This window comes from Tachysurus fulvidraco, chromosome 21 (assembly GCF_022655615.1).
Source record: "Tachysurus fulvidraco isolate hzauxx_2018 chromosome 21, HZAU_PFXX_2.0, whole genome shotgun sequence".
Lineage (NCBI taxonomy): Eukaryota > Metazoa > Chordata > Actinopteri > Siluriformes > Bagridae > Tachysurus > Tachysurus fulvidraco.
The window spans coordinates 4,723,478-4,742,535 of NC_062538.1; the positions used below are offsets into that span (position 1 = coordinate 4,723,478).

Consider the following 19,058-nt stretch of genomic DNA (forward strand, 5'->3'; position numbering starts at 1 on the left):
CTATTATCCATGTTTCGTATAGTTAATTCAAGTTAATTCATCGGGAATTAACTTGCCCGATGTGACTGTAACATGGTTGTTAACGACTGTCAACAGAGAATGAGGGGCGCTTGCTGCTTCTTCTTCTTCTTCTTCTTCTTCTTCTTCTTCTTCTTTTTCTTCTTCTTCTTCTTCTGATTTTTATTGGCGGATGGCAAACCAACTTTAGGTGCATTTACCGCCACCTACTGGACTGGAGTGTGGAGCGCATAATGGTTTGGAAGAAAAATAAATAAATAAATAAATAAATAAAAATTATTAATACAACTGTATGTTAAATTCTATTGATCAGTTTTGTTTGTTTTAAGAAAACAACTAATTCCTGGAATATCCTAAACTGTTTTGATTCGTTTCCTAATAGAACCCGAAGGGAGAAATCATTTATACCAAACGATCGTAGTGCTTGAATTAATTTATTTCTTGCTCCTGCATATGCATCACACTCTATAAGTACATGCTCTACTGTTTGTGCTTGACCACACTTATCACAATTTCCATAGACCCTGATTTAATGCACAATGTCCGAGACGCAGTCTTGACATTAAAACATCTTCTTTCCTGTTGCCAAACTTTCTTCTTTCTAGCCCTACGTTCTCTTGAACATGATGAAAGTGTCTACCTTTTGTGTTTCTTTTGCAATTATCCCTTTTACCTCTGTTTTACTCATTGACACTTTAATGTCAATTTCTGCATGCTTTAAGGCCAGTTTAGCCAGATGGTCTACCTCCTCATTTCCTTCCACACCCATATGTGATGGTGTCCACAGGAATTTTACCATAATTCCATACTGTCTTATTCTAAATAGACTCTGCATCACTTCAATGATCATATCTTGTCTGCTGTTGATGTTCCACTTAGCAAGCTATTCAAAACTGAAAGGGAATCTGTACAAATGACTGTTTATGTTGGCTGTACTTCTTCTATCCACTGGAGTGCTAGAAATATTGCTGTTATCTCTGCAGTAAAAACCGATACGTGGTCTGAAATGCGTTTGTATATTTTGACTTTGAATTGGGGAATATATACTGCTGATGCTGTTCTTCCAGATTCAGGATCTTTGGAGCCATCTGTGTATATTTGTAATATGCTGAAATATGACTGTTCGATGTATTGTTACACTGCTATATTTGTCAACATATTTCTTTCTTTATGTTTGTCTTTGTATAGCTTAGTGTCAACTACTGGCAAAGGGAAAAGCCAAGGAGGAATTGCTGAAGTTGCTACAGAAGGAGCAATATTGATGGCACTAATTCCCATATTCTGTGCTTCCTCATTTACAGTCCATCCAAAGCTTGATAGTCTTTTATTCTCATATTCCCAGCAATTCTTTAAAACATTTTTAACTGGATGACTATCCAAGTGTCCCTTTACAGTGATCCAATATCTCATCTTTAATTTGAGCCTTCGGATTTCCAGAGGCATTTCACCCATCTCTACTTGTACTGCTGTTATTGGAGACGTTATTATTGCTCCAAAACATATTCGCATAGCTTGTGATTGGATTGCCTCAATCTTTAACAGGTGAGTTTTAGATGCAGAACTATACACCATACTGCCATAGTCAATAGCTGCTCTTATCAGTGCACGGTAAATCATTTTAAGAGACTGACGACATGCCCCCCATTCAACTCCTGATAAACACCTCATTACATTTATCGAGGGGCGCTTGCTGTTCGTGACTACACGTCAATACAGTGGCAAGGCATTCTGGGATTTGTAGTATTAGCGGAGCATGCGGCTAGTCAGCTGTGATGCACATTTGAGATGAGCTCGCGGGCCAAATATAATTTGACACCCCTGCTCTTGTGCTTGTTAATATTATGACGAGCAGCTTGTTGAAACGTTAACTTCTCTCCACTGCTTTTCTCATTTTACCCATCCTTGAGGCATCCAGAAATTGTACCAGCTCTGATTGTCTTCTAGAGATTTACCAGCTCCAGTTAGACTCTCCTATACTTAGAGGAGATGCCAACTCCATGTGGTCTTTGAGGACAACAATCTCCTCATCAATACAACATTTGTCGGACTGTATATTTATAATCACACTCTCCAGTGTGACAGAAAATGAGGATGAGATTCCCATTCCTCTGGTTCCTCTCAAGGTATCTTCCTTTATCATCCATGGTAGTTCCTTTCCACTGTTGCCTGAGTCACCTCAGACGTGCTCACTGGGGATAAATACAAACTCATTTAAATATATCTAATATTAATCCTGAATTTTTGTATTATATTAATCTTTATATTATTCTTGGCTTAACCTTTTGCTTTATGTTTATGCTCTATAAATCTGTGTTGAGACAATGTCAATTGTTAAAAGTGCTGTACAAATAAATTTGAATTTAATTGAAGTAGCCCTGCGATGGGTTGTCACTCCGTCCAGGGTGTATCCTGCCTTGATGCTTGATAACGCCTGAGATAGGCACAGGCTCCCCGTGACCCGAGAAGTTCGGATAAGCGGTAGAAAATGAATGAATGAAGGAATGAAATGAAGTATATTTAAAATAGGTCCATAAACGGATCCCATGCATATTTTAAGTGATTTAATCATTTATGCAAAATAAGATTAAAACTTTCACGTCACTGAAAACTTTTATCTTATCTTTTTTTTGTAATACATGATTGTGTCATTTCAAATTTTCTTTGACATTTATTTTAAAATGTAAACATTTACGAGATGAAAAGCCAGTGCTGGATCACTATTACTATATGAGATAATCCTGAAGAACATTATTATTTAGTGACCCAGTGTTAATATATTTATTGATAGAGACTGCAAAGTACTTTTGTATGTTGCTCTGGATAAATGCCATAAATGTAAATGTATTATAATATGACAAGCTCCAATCTTACAGCATAAAGTATAAAGCAAACATAGAATTAACATTGGATTAAACAGAACAGCATCATTTACATTCTTTATAAGCATTATTTACCCTCGCAAAAAGTATATATCACAAATGTTTCATAGTGGAAATAAAACTCATTGGTAACTTCAGAAAGAGACCACTAGGGGGCGGAATAATGATATGTATCCCATGGTGCATTGCGCATGTTCGTTTAAAAAAGATAAATAACATTTTCTTAGGTAATTTTAGGTATTTGTCGTTCTGCTTTATTGTAAATTTGTACTGCTTTAATGTATTTAACGTGAACTCAGTTACAGTAGTGAGTTAGCTAGTGATAATCTGTTCACCATTATCTTGCGGTGTGTTGTGTTCGGTATCTACTGTGATTCAGAGCCCCAGTTCACTATCACTCTTGTTTCTCTTCATCTCGTATAAATCTTTCGCCTTTTACTAAAGATTTCCGTGGAGAGGAGCATTATGAGTATCAACTAATTTTTTGTGGCTCCACATTTATGTGGAGCTGATAATTCTTGTTAAAAACAGATTAAGAGAAAATACTTAAAATTAAGTTGTTATGGGTAGATTAATACAAATTTCTTGTAATTTGATTTGCTTCAGTGTGTTCTGAAATTGTTCCACGGTGATACAGAATAAGCCAGAAATAGTAAAGAATTTATTTGTAAGCTTTACAGGTCTAGAAATACAATTTGTGTGTATAATTACAAAAAAGAAATATAAAAGTGTATAATTATGTTTTACAGCACCACCATTAGGTTCAAGCTAATCTTACATGCCTGAGGAAATACTGCAGAACATTTATATCTTGATTCCAAGGGATATATTTAAAATAGGTCATAAAAATGATCTTGTGTTTTTCAAGTGATTTAATCATTTATTCAAAAATAATATTTACATTTTTTGCATGCCACTGAAACCTTTAATCTTACATATCCATACCGTTACAAAGCCTTACATTCTCTCTTTATGTAATACATGATTAATTGCCCCCCAGGTAATTGACCTCATGAACATTTAAATGCTCTCCCCATTACTCATTAATAATGTGCAAAAACCTTATATTTATTTGTTGCCACCTCCCTCCTAATACACCCCTGCATCTCATTCTACTCTACTCTATTCCATTCTATCATCTAAAGTACAACTGTACATAATTTTTTTTAATTTTCCATTTAATTTTTAAATGTTTTCTTCTATTTGTATTACATATGTGCATTGTTATTTATTTATTTTTTATTCTCATCACCAAAGCACAACGGTACATACAATTTATTTATTTTTCAAATGTTTTCTTCTATTTGTATTACATATGTGTATTTTTATTTATTATTAATTTTTTTATTCTCATCTTATTTTTAAATTGACTTTGAAATGTATTTTAAAATGTAAACATTTAGGACCGGATAATGGACATGGGCCAGTGCTGGATCATAAGAAGATGTCCTAAGAAGGCAATGCGTTATTATATATTTTTTCTTTCTTGTTTTGTCATGATACGACTTAATTTTTCTTATCTCGACATAACAAAAAAGTGTTTTGCTGTGATAAAGACAATCATGATCTCTGTATAAGAACATGTTATAGAGGCAGCAAAATTTCAAGAAAACATATAATAATGCATGGTCTCTTAAGACTTCCATAAGATGACTATTGCTATCTGGGGTAATTCTATACAACATTTCTTTGTTTTTCAAAACTGTGAAATATTGGGAGAACATTATTATTTAGTGACCCAGTGTTAATGTATTTCTTGATAGAGACTGCAAAGTACTTTTGTATGTGGCTCTGGATAAATGCCATAAATGTAAATGTAAATACAGGGTCGGCCCTGGCCAATTTGCTGCCCTAGGCAAGATTTCACCTGGTGCCCCTGGAATCACAGACAATTGTGTTCCGATCATTTTGTTCATAGACTTACACAGAAACAAACTGCACAGCTTTGTCCTGTTTTTCTTTATTTTGAAAATATTTTGAAGCACACACAAACTATATTAAAAAACTATATTACGAAGACCTTGCTTTCCTTGCCTTTCTTACAGCATATGTAACATTCCAAAAATGATAAATAAGAGCATTTCACAAAAAATAAATAACTATACACAAACTTGAATGCACTATATGCAAAAGCTATAGCAAATGTTCTACAGCCTTACTCGCAGTGCCTTTCTAGCAGCAAAGTCATCTATGGTATCATCATAAGACAGCTGTTGTGAGACCACATGATTTATGCTAATGACTGAAAGTCCACTGAGACGTTCTTGAGCCATTGTAGATCTCAGGTAGTTTTTAATCAGTTTGAGCTTAGGGAAGCTCCTTTCAGCAGCAGCGACTGTGACAGGTAGAGTGGCAGAGATTCTCAGAGTGACCCACACATTGGGGTACATTTCCATCAGCTTCTTCTCGTGCAGGAAATTCAGGAGCTCAATGTTTGTCATATTTTTTGATGGCAGATGTAGAAAGTTTTGCATTTCTAATACAAGTTCTCTGCAATCAATGTCTGACTGTCCACCATGGCTTAAAGCTGTGCTCAGGGTTTGACAGTGCTCTTCTTTGGACATAAGTTAAGGAGAACTCCAAATTTTAAATAAAGATTTACGTTTATCTAGCAACATTTTATGTACAGTAGAACTGTAAAACTGAAAATCTTTTAAATAAAGATTTATATATATAAATCTTTTTTTCAGCAGGGCGGGGGAGATTGATGCGTCACTCACTCATTCGGACCGGGGTGGATCGGGATTACGGCAAGCAATCGCTTTTTTTAATCCATAATATTTAAATTGTATTGGTAATAAAATATACAGATATATTAATAAAAAAAATAATTTGGGCACATGGGCGCCCCTAGTGGTGGGCGGAGGCCTTAGCATTTGAATATTCTGCCTATGCGCAGGGCCAGCCCAGTGTATAAATGTATTATAATCTGACAAGCTCCAGTCTTACAGCATAAAGTATAAAGCAAACATAGAATTAACATTGAATTAAACAGAACAGCATCATTTACATTCTTTATAAGCATTATTTACCCTTGCAAAAATGTTTCATAGTGGAAATAAAACTCATTGGTAACTTTAGATAGAGACCGCTAGGGGCTGAATAATGATATGTATCCCATGGTGCATTGCGCATGTTCGTTTAAAAAAATATAAATACAATTTTCTTAGGTTATTTTAGGTCATTTGTCGTTCTGTTTTATTGTAAATTTGTCCTGCATTTATGTATTTAATACGGACTCAGTTATAGAAGTGAGTTAGCTAGTGATTATCTGTTCACCATTATCTTGCGGTGTGTTGTGTTCGGTATCTACTGTGATTCAGAGCCCCAGTTCAGTATCACTCTTGTTTCTCTTCATCTCGTATAAATCTTTCGCCTTTTACTAAAGATTTCCGTGGAGAGGAGCATTATGAGTATCAACTAATTTTTTGTGGCTCCACATTTATGTGGAGCTGATAATTCTTGTTAAAAACAGAATGAAACAACCGTATAAAACTTAAACTAGGTTACTAACTGACTTACAGAATTTTTTTGTTGTTAGGTTTACTTTATTTGTGGGGTAATTGATCCACGTTGGTATAAAACAGCTAAGGATCCAAATGGGGAAAAAAATTAACTGCAAGCTTTACAGATCTTGAAATACAATGTAAAGTGTAAAATGATGTGCTGTAGCACCACCATCGGGTTGATCAAGCTGATGAATACTGATGATATGATTATACACAGTTATGTATATATAATTTTTATAGAGTAATTAGACTGTTAATTAAATGCTAGATGTATAATTAATAGTAATTTAAGCATTTAATTTAATCTAGTATAAAGATTCAATGGTATATATTCATTTTGTGTTATATGTTTAACATTATGTCTTTGTTTTTGTTGGTGATGGTTCAAAAGCTATTTTTTTGTTGTTTATTTTAGTGCAAAATTTAAATATTATATTTATTATAGTGATCATTAGCAGGTATTTGGAGCGGATTGTCGCTAGAATGTTAGCAGTTTAATCATTATAAAGTGAAATATTTGTTAAAAATGTTAACCCCTCTTATAAGCTTAAAATTTACAAGAATAATTATAACAGCACTTTAATGGAAAATTAAATATATACACACTTGTAACTGATATTTCTCGTTTGTGTATATATATATTACTTAGATATTTATTTAGATATTAGATATTTATTTTTCTCGAATACTCACTGATTAAAAAAAAATAAGAAAAAATCAAAATCACAAAAACTAGGAATCGTTTAATAATTCATGTAAACAAAAGACAATAGAATTTTCCCCCTGGTTTAATAATTATATTAATTTAAAATAAAATAAAATAAATAAAATAATTCAGCCTAGTAAGAAGACGTGGCAGTGACGTCACGTAGTGTGGCAGAACCCGGATGTTCACGGCTAATAGCGCAGCTACACAAAAACAAAAATCAAAACAAAAGAGAAAGTTGCTGCTGTCTGGTAAAACTATTTTATATAGACTTATCTGTCATATTACCACATCTAAATTTGGGTTTCTAATGCATTCGGAATGTTTATTCTGAGTAACAGCTGTTATAAATTCACTTAGCCGACTGTCAGATGGCTAAAGTAAGCTAGCTGCTATGAAAGATTAGTCAGGAAGCTCAGGGGAAAGATTTTTGTTTCATTTCCGTATCTGTTACTAATTTGATCTAAAAAGATATCAGACTATAATACTGCCATAAATGTAGTAAGAAAAGCTGACCCGAGACAGTAGTTAGTTAGCTAATGTTTATTATTAACTGTTAGTTAGCATACTGATCTCTGATCAGACAACGTTTCAGCTCAGAATTGTATTATTTCTGAATATTGTAAAATTTTATCCATGGCTATGAAGGAGACGAAGATGTTTCTAATATATCTATGATATCTATGACCATGCTTAATATATTTTGCATTTTAATAGAGGTATTTTTCAGTATGTAGCTATATATATAGTGATTTAATTGTCACTAGAATCCATCTGTTGACTGTCCTCTCCTGTCCTGTCCTCTCCTGTCCTGTTGTCTCCTCTCCTGACCTGTCCTCACCTCTTCTGTCCTCTACTCTTTTGCCCTCTCTTGTCCTCTCCTCTCTTGTCCTGTCCTCTCTTGTCTTCTCCACTCTTGTCTTGCCCTCTCCTGTCCTGTCCTGTCCTTTCGTCTCCTCTCCCGACCTGTCCTGTCCTCTCTTTTCCTGTCCTCATCTCTCCTCTCTTGTCCTGTCTTCCCTTGTCTTCTCCTCTCTTGTCCTCTCCACTCTTGTCCTGTCCTGTCCTGTCCTCTCCTGTCCTGTTTGCTCCGCACCTCTCCTCTCCTCTCTTCAGGTGTCTGATGTATAGAAGCACTCATGAATACTCGCCGGCGCCACACTCCTAGGGGCATCCAGGACGGGGTTTACACTGGGCCTTCACAGACCCAGACCCAGCTGATTCAGCCGCTGGAGACTCCTCTGTCTGTACCTCTTCCTTTTGCCCCTCCTGTAGACCCCATCAGCATGTCCTGCCGGGACCGCACCACTGAGTTTCAGTCTGTTTGCAAGTCACTGCAGGGGAGACAGGTGAGCAGGATTACTGTACGATCCACTGTGCCACACAATGAAAGAAAAGCTCAGCCCTGAAACACATTGGAAATATGTTTCTATTCAAATATTTGTGAAGGGCCTAGTGATCCTGTTGTTGATTTATTGTTTGGTGTTGTATGTACATTATTTCTATAAAATGAGAACAGTTGTGTGCCACGCTAATATCACACATTATTCTGGCCCTAATAACAAAAGAGCAAGAGCTTTTCTTCCCAGGCACTAATTTCCAAATATGTTTAATGTCACATTAATAGAAAAAATCTAAAGTAGAAGTAGTGGAGGTGGCAAAAGTATACAAGGCAGCTATTTAATAATGCTGAGTTATGGCAGAGTATTAGCATTACAGTTCTGTTTGAGCAGAAAGGATAGATGACGAGGTGAAAGCTCCAGACTGATTAAATGACCAAAGTCCTGGGTACTGTAAAAAAAAAAAAAAACCTGATTAAAGTGAAAATAGATCAATAACAGATGTTGAAACTAAAAAAGTCAGCACTTGTGCAACAGTTTTGGTGGTTGGAATATTTGGCACATTTAGGAAGTATAATTTCAAGGTTTGGGATTTCATAGTTTAAAAAATTAAAGGTGCTGTAAAGGTATGTACTGTATTTTCTAAATGTATTTCTTGACAAATAATAATAGTAATAATAAAAACAACTATTGATCCAGGGAATCCTGCTGGTTTATTAGTTTTGAACGTCTTTATTTTGTCCTGCTTTGCCCTGGCTTTTTTTAAAATTCCCAGACATGGAATGAGTTATTGAGATTGACACTTGTTTTCATTTTCATTCACCCTGTAGAAAACAGAGAGCTCTTTAAATTACAATCCTCTTCTTTAACTCATTAGAATGGAGCACAGGGCATTAAACCAATCCACAACACTATCAAGCAGAGGAGTGACTTCATGCTCATGGCAAAGTGAGTAATAAAATGTGCTTCCTTTAACTCATACATTGTCTTCCTAATCACTAAGTTTACTAAAAAATACTTATTTAGTCTATTTTACATTTTCTTTTTTGGTGTTTTACATTTCTTATGTCTTTTGTAGGAGAATTGGCAGGGACCTAAGCAACACCTTTGCCAAGTTGGAAAAGCTCACAATATGTAAGAGTTTACAACAGTTTAAGCCACAATATGCCTACATTTTAATCTGTGTCCTTTGTTGAGGTTTGTGACCCTGCTCTTTTTTATCACAGTGGCCAAAAGGAAATCCCTTTTTGATGATAAACCAGTGGAGATTGACGAGCTGACATATATTGTGAAACAGGTACAGATGTTTATGACAGTGACGTGACATACGGCCAAGTACGGTGACCCATACTCAGAATTCGATCTTTGCATTTAACCCATCCAAAGTGCACACACACAGCAATGAACACACACACACACACCGTGAACACACACCCAGAGCAGTGGGCAGCCATTTATGCTGTGGCGCCCAGGGAGCAGTTGGGGGTTCGGTGCCTCAGTCGTGGCCGGCCCGAGACTCGAACCCACAACCTTAGGATTACGAGTCAGACTCTCTAACCATTAGGCCACGACTTGCATGGTCTTGCATGCACAGCTTCTTCTTTTTCAGTTCTACAATTCTGCATCAATCTGCATTTTTATATATATATTTGTTTCCCTCAGGATATTAACAGCCTAAACAAACAGATAGCACAACTCCAGGAGCTTGTCCGATCCAGAAATGGCCAAAACAGCAGACATCTTCAAACACATTCCAATACTGTTGTTGTATCACTGCAGGTATGGACACTTCCCAAAATTCTACTGACCTGGATAAGCTAAACAAACAAACAAACAATTAAATAAAAATTTCTGCCAAATATAATGTTTTTTCTTTTCTTTTATTATTTATTTATTTGTTTGTTTGTTTGTTTGTTTTGCAAAGTCAGATGAATTTTAATGTATTTTATTTTGTCTCTTGCAGTCAAAATTGGCATCAATGTCAAGCGACTTCAAGTCAGTTCTGGAAGTGAGAACAGAGGTAAAGTAAATCATTCTACAAATTAATGCAAGTAGTTTGGTGAATATTTTAATCATATTCATAATGGCTGAATTAATGTTGCAGAACTTGAAGCAACAGCGAAGCAGGCAAGAGCAGTTCTCTCAGTCGCCAGCCTCTACCTCCTCCTTCCATAACTCCAGCTTTAGTAAGCTCCAGCTTTACAAATCAAATCAAAGTCACAAAGTTACAAGTGACAATCCTGTAGCTAATAAATCGATGCAGGTGTGTTAGCATTAATTATTTATGACCCACAAAGAGCCTGTTCATACATTTTTTTCCTACATATATGATATGTTGTAGGCATATGTGTGTGTGTTTTTAGAGATAGCATTGCGTATATATTTCCATATATGTTGTAGGATGCGACTCATTTCACATCAGCGTTTAAATAACCCAGTATATTAATGCCCACATTATTTTTTTAATTCACAGCTGACAATTCAGTGTTGATGCAGGATAATTCCAAAAAAGCAGATATCTCCATAGACATGGATCTCCGTTCCAGCCAGCAGATGCTACTCCTCAATGAGAAGGTAGTCCATAATGCCATATTTTATTTATTATAAGTTTGCAACAACTAGTATTTGAGCGTTTTAATATTATTTAATGCATGCATGTGTTGTCAGGACTCCTTTATTGAGGAAAGAGCAAACACCATGCAGAATATAGAGACTACTATCGTGGAACTGGGATCTATATTCCAGCAGTTGGCCCACATGGTGAAGGAACAGGAAGAGACGGTTCACAGGTAAGAGAGAACACCGTCATCAGGAACGGAGCAGAAACCGCCCTAAATCAGACAAACGCAAAAGTGCTAGTTGTTTTGTTTGCACATGTGCATTTTAATCCTGTAGTTTATCTTTCTCATCACAGGATTGATTCTAACGTAGAAGACACTCAGCTCAATGTGGACTTGGCTCATTCGGAAATCCTCAAGTACTTTCAGTCCGTCTCCAACAACCGCTGGTTGCTCATCAAAATCTTCCTCATTCTCATCATTTTCTTCTTCATCTTTGTTGTCTTCTTGGCCTGAACACTATGGATGACATGACAATTTAGGACTGAGTGGTTACTAAGAAGCCTTTCTTGAAAGAATGGAACAAGTAGGAAGTGAACATGCAAAATAAAGCAAGGATCCTTTGACTTTGGTGTGACCAGATGCAATACTGTAGAGCATACTTATAATAACGTGACTTTACAGAATACGCACCTTGTGGATCATGAGCAGTGTTATCTGATAGTATACTAAAGAAACTTGGTAATACTGTCAGCAAGTTATTTTTTGTGGCCAAAAGAATCTGGTTGTAACCATTGAGTAAATTCCTTAGCTTAGAAGACAGGGTAGCTACACCATTGCTGTTGTAAATAGCTTATTTCTTTCATCCTTTTAATTATCATTAGGCTTTGGGAATAATATGAATAGCGTGTAAGCATGTTTGCACTGTGAATCAGAGCCATGTTTATGTCAAGACAGGATGTAGATTTGGGCAAAACTCTTAAATAGGGCACTGTGCCAATTGTGCCTCATTTAAAACTAGCTTACTCAGGAGATCGAAAGTTGGCTATGTCACTTGGTGGAACAGAAGGCATTCACTCAGTTCCATGTCAATTACAGCAACACTAGCCAGTCGTATGCTTCAGTGAGCTCATGTATGCAAATGTGTACGGATACTTCACGTCACAGAGGTTTTATCCATCATGGAGGCATGATCGTGAGAGTGCCGGCTATTTTGCAAGACCATATCGGGGAGAAAATAGAGGGAAATAAATAATACATTTATTTGGTCAAAATGCATTTGGTCAAAATTGGAAGATTTACTAGCAATTTACCCTTTTTTTTAAAGAATTTTCCTCTAGGAATATTTAAGAAAGAAATGACTGCATTTTCTTTAATGTTTTTATTTCAGATCAAAAATGCAGTTATACGGATTAAAATTTAAAGATGAAAGTATACACTAACTCGCTGTTCATGCCGACGTTCCTCCACTTCCTAGAACATACAGCAGTACTGTGAAACAGGGAATAAATATCCATTAGGAAAATTACATGACCTAAACAGATTATTATTTGATTTCTTGTTCGATATGTTCTTCCCTATTTGTCCCCTATTTTTACATTTCATACCGTTTTTTAAAGAGTGGTACCAACTTCTCTTGGCTTCTTTATTCTTTCCAGTCTGTAATTTTTTGACAAAGCTACAATTCCATAAATTTTGTTCTTAAATTAGATCACATTATCTATTTTACATTCTAACAGTAATTTTGTTGTAACATCGATCAGTATCTTGAATTATTTATGAGAAAATAAACATACTCTTGGTAATTGTGTTTTATGTGACTGTGTGTGTGGATGCTAATTTACTAAAACACGCTTAAAACTTATCACAACATTTCTACAGGTAATCTATAGCAAGTGTTCTTACACACATTGATTTAAGCTTTTGGAGGTTTTTTTTTTTTTTTTTTTTGGTCTTTTTTAAAATTCACATTGTTTGTAATGCACTCCGAATCTTGATAGAAGTAATTTTGTGGTTGCAGCAGATATGGAGTGAGGCATTTCCAACCCATTTTCAACCCATCAGACGAAGGTGAGTCAGCATCTGATCTGTTTTGCAGACGCTGATACAAAAACAATCTGGCTGTTTAACGACGATACGCTGTACGTTAACATTTTGAAAAGGTAACAGGTGCTAGCAATGACTGAATGACGTGTGAAGCATATTTATAAGTGACAGTCATTTTTATATGGAAAAAATATTCAAATAAATGTAACTGGTAACTTTCTCACTACAATCATGTCCTAAGTATTCTTGCTATTGCTGGATATAGTATGTACTATATATACTGTAGATATAACTTTTTCGTTGCTGATGGGTGGGAACTGGCCATGGTAAAATAAAAAAATAAAGAAAATATGGGACAAATTTAATAATAAAAACAACCAAAATTAAAACAAAGATGAAGGAGCAAAGAGCTGCAAATGAAAGCTTTATTTATTTATTTTTGTTTTCTAAGGTTTTACAGGCTACATGCTGGACAGCCATTAATACAAAAGTTTACAAAATATAGAGAAATATAACGTAACAGTTAAACCACAGCCAAATTGCATAATATTGTTTTTTTCCCCTAATTTCTCTGCTATTGCTACCTATATGGTTGTAAATTTGTTTGACCTGAGCTTAATTTTTAACAGCAAATACTTTATATATATTATAAAGTATATATAAATACTCCCTCTAATTCCAGTGTTATTTCTCAGGTTTGTTTACTCTCTTCTGTGGAACTAAAATCAGGCATGCTCCTGACTTTCCGGCACAGTGGGACCACCATTCCGTTTTCTTCATCCTTGGCCCAGGCTTCATTCTCCTTACACAGCGTTTCTATATTCTGCCCTGCTGATCCTCTGCTCCAGTGTTTTTTGAGGAACTGGTGTGAGGACAGGCCAATAGAGAATGCACTCTTACTACGATGTTGGCTCCAGAAAATTGCTCGAGCCCGCAGAGATCTTTCCCTGAATGTTAAGTCTTCATGCTGCTCATCCAGACAGTCACACAGCACCAGGCGGAAGAGTTGTGGCACCTCTGTCACCTCTGGTTCCAATTCTCTCACCAGTTTCCTTACTCTGTGCAGAACATAAGAACAGGAAGGTTCTTCTACCTACCTAGAACATAAGAACAGGAAGGTTCTTCTACCTAGGTCTATCTACCACTTTGGGCTTTCTTTTACACTGCACAATGTACCTGAGACAGCTATAATTGTGTGTTTTCCATTGATTACTGGTCCAGTTGCATAGATTCCAATTGTATGAGGTCATTGTAAACAAACTATTACTATTTCACTTAATTTTCTATTTCAACCAGGCTCAATTTCAAGACTTGAATGCAATAATCACTCTTATTATTTAACTAACTGTTTAAAATGGAACTGTACCTTTTCCCTCAGATATGTTCCATATGAACGATTGCTTTCAGTGTAAATCGACTTATTTTCTTCCCAGATGTTAGTGAGAGACTAGGATTTTTTCTCAGATTTTCTCTCCCCAATTAGGTTCCTAACTATCAGCAAGTTCTCTCCTACCAACTGGGGAGGGCGAAAACTAAGACATGTTGCACGTGCTCATTTGCAGGGCTTCAGATGTTCTGCTCATACAGCGTCACAGAGGAAAGTGTTAGCTAGCCTATTCTACATCCATGAGCTCAAAGACACCCACAGCTGGATAGTGCCAACGTGACCAAAGACAAAATAATGTTTATCCAAAAATTATATTCATTTCAAACTTAAAAATTCCATTGAAAGAACCATCCATTTAGTATAAAATTAATGTTGGGTATATATATCAGGTCTTTCTGCCTTATCTTGAATGTCTAACATAAACAGTAAGGGCTACTATCACACATCCTTCTACCAACAAACCTGAGAATGATAGGGCCACACTGAGAGGGAGGGATCTTTAAACAGAGTTCCTGAAGCTCTAGAAGCTCTCCAGGCATGATCTCATATGACGGCTTCTGCGGGGTCGCTGCCAGCCAGCTGTAGTCCACACAGGAGTTGCGTCTGCGAATCTCGGCTGCCCTCACCTGACAGAAATGCTCGGTGCGTTTCAGCAAAGAGCCTAGCTCCTGCATGAGTGTATGGGTCACCATCTCCTCAGGCGAGCGCTGATTAAGACGCTGGGGGTCCAGACTAAATGTTTTAGACCATGGAAACATCTAAATAAAGGACAGGAAGACATTGGTCTGATGCAATATTAAATATAGAGTAGATAGTTAGATAGATAGTTATTAAATACAGATCTTTATGGATACATATCTTCTTATAATAAATAAACACTGCCCTTTAGTTCTGAATAGAAAAAAATAGAGTCTGTGTAATATTATTTATTTCATTTTTTATAAGTGAAAAAAGTCCCCAAATGTACATTGTCATGTTTACTCTAGCTCTGTCACTGATACATTGTCAGCTTAAACTAACAGTATACTAACAATCAGTGAAAATGGTGACAAGTCGTCTTAACTACACTTCATACATGACCAGAACTTACCTTTAAACCCTGCATGATATGCAGTAAATTCTAGAATTGCCTTTTGTCTTTAAATGAGCCGAACATATTTACAAGTTCCTGGCACAGGTCTGTCCTGAATGGCTTAAAGCACCTTTGCTGTCAACACAAGCTAATAGGCTGAGGATAAATGCTAATCCGCTATTACTACTGTGTACTTTAATACTTCAGTATCTTAGGCAGAAAAAATAAACTCAAAATAAAAAAATAAAACCAAGCTGTTGCCTTGTTATTACATAGTTTTGTAAGTTATTTCCTGTATTTGCAAAATATGTATAAATATATATTTCTACAATACTCTAAACATATAGTGGGGATTGTATAGAATGAAATTGGATTAGTTTTATCTGTGAGGTCCAGCAGGAGGACTGAATGTATACAGTGGCTTACATAAGCATTCACCTTTCTTGAACTTTTCCTTTTACAGTGTTACAGCCTGGAATTGAATCGGACTTCACTGAAATTATATGTAATGAATATATACGTAATGTAGACCTCGATAATGAAATAAATATATAAAGGTCATGATTGCATAAGTATGACATCCATATTTCAGGTGGAAACCCTTAATTATTAAAATTCAGAGACACAGGGTCACAGGAACCCTAAAGTTTATCCAAGGGTACCTGGGGCACATGGTGGGGGTACACCCTAGGCAGGGCTCCAACTTATTACAGGACAAAATCCCACTCACTCACACACTTTTTCACACACTTTGGACAATTTAGAGATCATTTAGTGATGTCAAGAATGTATGTATTTTAACCAGGGATGGAAACCCACAAAGCATAGGGAGAACATGCAAAGGAATCAAAGTCCCAGCTATGGACACATCCAGAGCTGGGACTTTGATTCCTTTGCATGTTCTCCCTATGCCACAGCAAGAAGAATGGGGGAAAATGATCACGATGAATTTGCACAAAGTTATAAAGATAGATTTAACCTAGCTCTAATTTCAGCTAAAGATGCTAACTCAGCAATTAAATATTTATGTAACCAACAAATTTCAGATTTTTTTCCTGACATCCTGGCAATATAAAAATGTAAATATTTTGCACCATTAAATGGTTAAAAAAATAATGTCTCAAGTCAACACGAAATATGTGAATACTTACACAACATACTGTACTAATGGAAGCAGTAGTGTTCAATTTTGCACCAGTATACCAAAGCAAGAAACAAAATAATGGTTTAACTTTAAAAAAAAATCTGTAATACAAAACTGTTTGCACTTCATAAATGATGAGGAACATTTAAACCTTTCTGTCATGTGAAGAAAAGTAGATTTAAATACAAACTTCAGTGTTGGTCAGAATCATAATCATAAACTTCTCACTGTTCTTTCCTCCTGAACAGCCATCCCTCCCTGTTTTTATGTTAAAAGCCTGCCAGGGTTAGATTAGATTATTAGATTAATGTGTAATGTAAGAGTTCTTCACAGTATTGATCAAGTGCAAGAGAGTGCTGTTTCTTTGGAGGTGTCTGCCGGGCTACTTCCCATCAGGATTGAAGGAAAAAAGCTTACACATGTCTGTATCTATCTGTCAGTCACCCATCACACATTTCTTTACGTATAGAGAATATTTGGAATTTTCAACACTTGCTATTAAATATCATAATTGGTGATATGGTATGAGAGTGTATAGTCCAACGTGCTTTGAGCTAACGGAAATTTCTAGAATTTTCCACCGCAGTTTAGTTTAGAAATTTGTTAAAGTGGGCGGAAATTGTTTTAGAATAGTTTTTTTCTGAGTTACGTCGTCCTTCGTGAAACTATCTAGAATTGCATACGTCTGCAAACAGATCAATTTGCGGCCTCTGAAATCCATGCATCATCAGAAAAATAGCACGAAGGGGGATTAATTGAAAATGCTTGTAAAGTGGGGGATAAACACAGGCATTAGTGTTTAATCAATTCCAAAGTTTTGTCTTTGAACCCAGGCGTTCCTCACATTCTCTCTCCAGATCGTCGGTCAGGAAGTCATCGTCAGAACGTAGCATTTTCTTGCTATTTTGTTTTAACTTGGAGTGCATTTGCAAAAACAAACAAGCAAAAAAAACTGAGACAAATTGAAGAAACAGAGAACTGCCACCTACGTCGCCATTAAAGGGAATGAGTAAGTTTTTGTCATGCTGTAGATTATAAAAATAGTAGATTTTTATGCTATAGCAGTCTGAGTTAATCTAAATTGTATGCTGTAGCAGTAATTAAACAATTGTCTATGATGTTGTTTAGTAGGCTGAAGCTGGAATTATTCATATTTTTTTGTCTTTCAAGAAATTAATGCTTGCATTTAAATTTAAAAGGAAAGACTAGTTTAATTCTAAAGTTAGTTCCAGCTGTATAGAAATAGGCTTAATAATGTTAGATTTTTTTTTGTTTTAATCTTGTAATAAGAAATACTTCTATATTTTTATATAAGGACATTATAATTGATAAGATGCCATTTTGGTGTAAATTTAATGTATGATATCATATGTCATTTTGGGATTTGGAAAATGTCATTTGTTCATTTTTTGTAAATGTAACAGTGACCACTATTTTACAGTATTCATCGTAAAATTAGTTTAGTCTTTATTTTAGAGTAAAATAATACTAACTATTATCTTGATTGCATATTGTATAATGTAACAGAAGCCTTTGAATGTTGTTAAGGTTAAAAAGAAAACGAACAAAGACTCAAGGACTTTCAGGTAGGACACTTTACCTTAATACAGAAGAAAATAGACAGTGATCTCTGTGGAAGGATTTTACCGGAAGAATACCTTCCACTTCTTTAATTTATTCTTCAGTCTTTGGACGGTAAGTAACAAATAAAGAGCAAGAAGTGGAAAGTGAGATTGTCCGTGTTGTGGCAGAACGTAGGACATAATCAATCTGTGGTCAGGAAAATATGCAATCTGAGAAATAAAGAGAAGAGCTGAGAGAGCAAATGGTAAGGTATCGCATTTGATCTTATTTAGCGTACCTGAGACTGGAGCAGAGACGACTCAGCAATGTGCTGATCTCTATTTGTTAAAGTCTGGATTGGTCCAAATCTACATTATCTTTCCATCTCTTCTTGAAGTCGGGTACATTTTGCTTTGATCATCATTGCAAAGACAAAGAAAAAAACATTATAATACTAATCAGTTTTTTGTGCTATGGCTTGAGAAATTCTTTACAACATACATTAAGCATCAAGTCATTCTGAATGAAACCTTAGTCATGGCCATCCTTAGTCCGCTTGTTCTCAAACATTCAGAAGCTCATGAATTTGGTTGTGTTCCAGTCTCCTTTTTAATTATAGTGTAATTAATTATCTTTTTATTTGTAGGTTAAAAAAGGAAAAATCTTTTATTAAATCTTTTTTATGCATTAATACCTTTTGTATGCAGTTTAAAAAAAAGACATGGAGAACAAGGAAAACAAGGAAAACAAATATAAGATTATTAAGTGTAAACATATTTACTTTTATGTTTTTCTAAAAATAGACAGAAAAAAACATTGACTCTAGGTTTAATAAT

The 19,058-nt window shown here is 35.5% G+C and overlaps 2 protein-coding genes and 2 non-coding genes across 4 annotated transcripts; 3 read left to right on the forward strand and 1 right to left on the reverse strand.

The window, feature by feature from the left end:
- Positions 1 to 3,291: 3,291 nt before the first annotated feature.
- Positions 3,292 to 3,406, forward strand: LOC113646985. Its single transcript, XR_003441574.2, has one exon. It is a non-coding gene; the product is annotated as a U5 spliceosomal RNA (small nuclear RNA).
- Positions 3,407 to 6,235: 2,829 nt separating this feature from the next.
- On the forward strand, positions 6,236 to 6,350 carry LOC113646984. The gene has a single exon (XR_003441573.2). It is a non-coding gene; the product is annotated as a U5 spliceosomal RNA (small nuclear RNA).
- An 863-nt stretch (positions 6,351 to 7,213) lies between these two features.
- Positions 7,214 to 12,820, forward strand: stx5al (syntaxin 5A, like). Its single transcript, XM_027153492.2, has 11 exons — positions 7,214 to 7,363; positions 8,229 to 8,461; positions 9,330 to 9,400; positions 9,531 to 9,586; positions 9,679 to 9,749; positions 10,115 to 10,231; positions 10,416 to 10,472; positions 10,557 to 10,638; positions 10,926 to 11,026; positions 11,120 to 11,241; positions 11,367 to 12,820. Exons 2-11 carry the CDS (start codon positions 8,252 to 8,254, stop codon positions 11,524 to 11,526), a joined length of 1,047 nt encoding a protein of 348 aa, XP_027009293.1. The 5' UTR covers positions 7,214 to 7,363; positions 8,229 to 8,251; the 3' UTR covers positions 11,527 to 12,820.
- A 751-nt stretch (positions 12,821 to 13,571) lies between these two features.
- LOC113646955 (protein RD3) lies at positions 13,572 to 15,734 on the reverse strand. Its single transcript, XM_047805931.1, has 2 exons — positions 14,906 to 15,734; positions 13,572 to 14,114 (listed from the first exon to the last, which is right to left on the reverse strand). Exons 1-2 carry the CDS (start codon positions 15,199 to 15,201, stop codon positions 13,748 to 13,750), a joined length of 663 nt encoding a protein of 220 aa, XP_047661887.1. The 5' UTR covers positions 15,202 to 15,734; the 3' UTR covers positions 13,572 to 13,747.
- Positions 15,735 to 19,058: the final 3,324 nt, after the last annotated feature.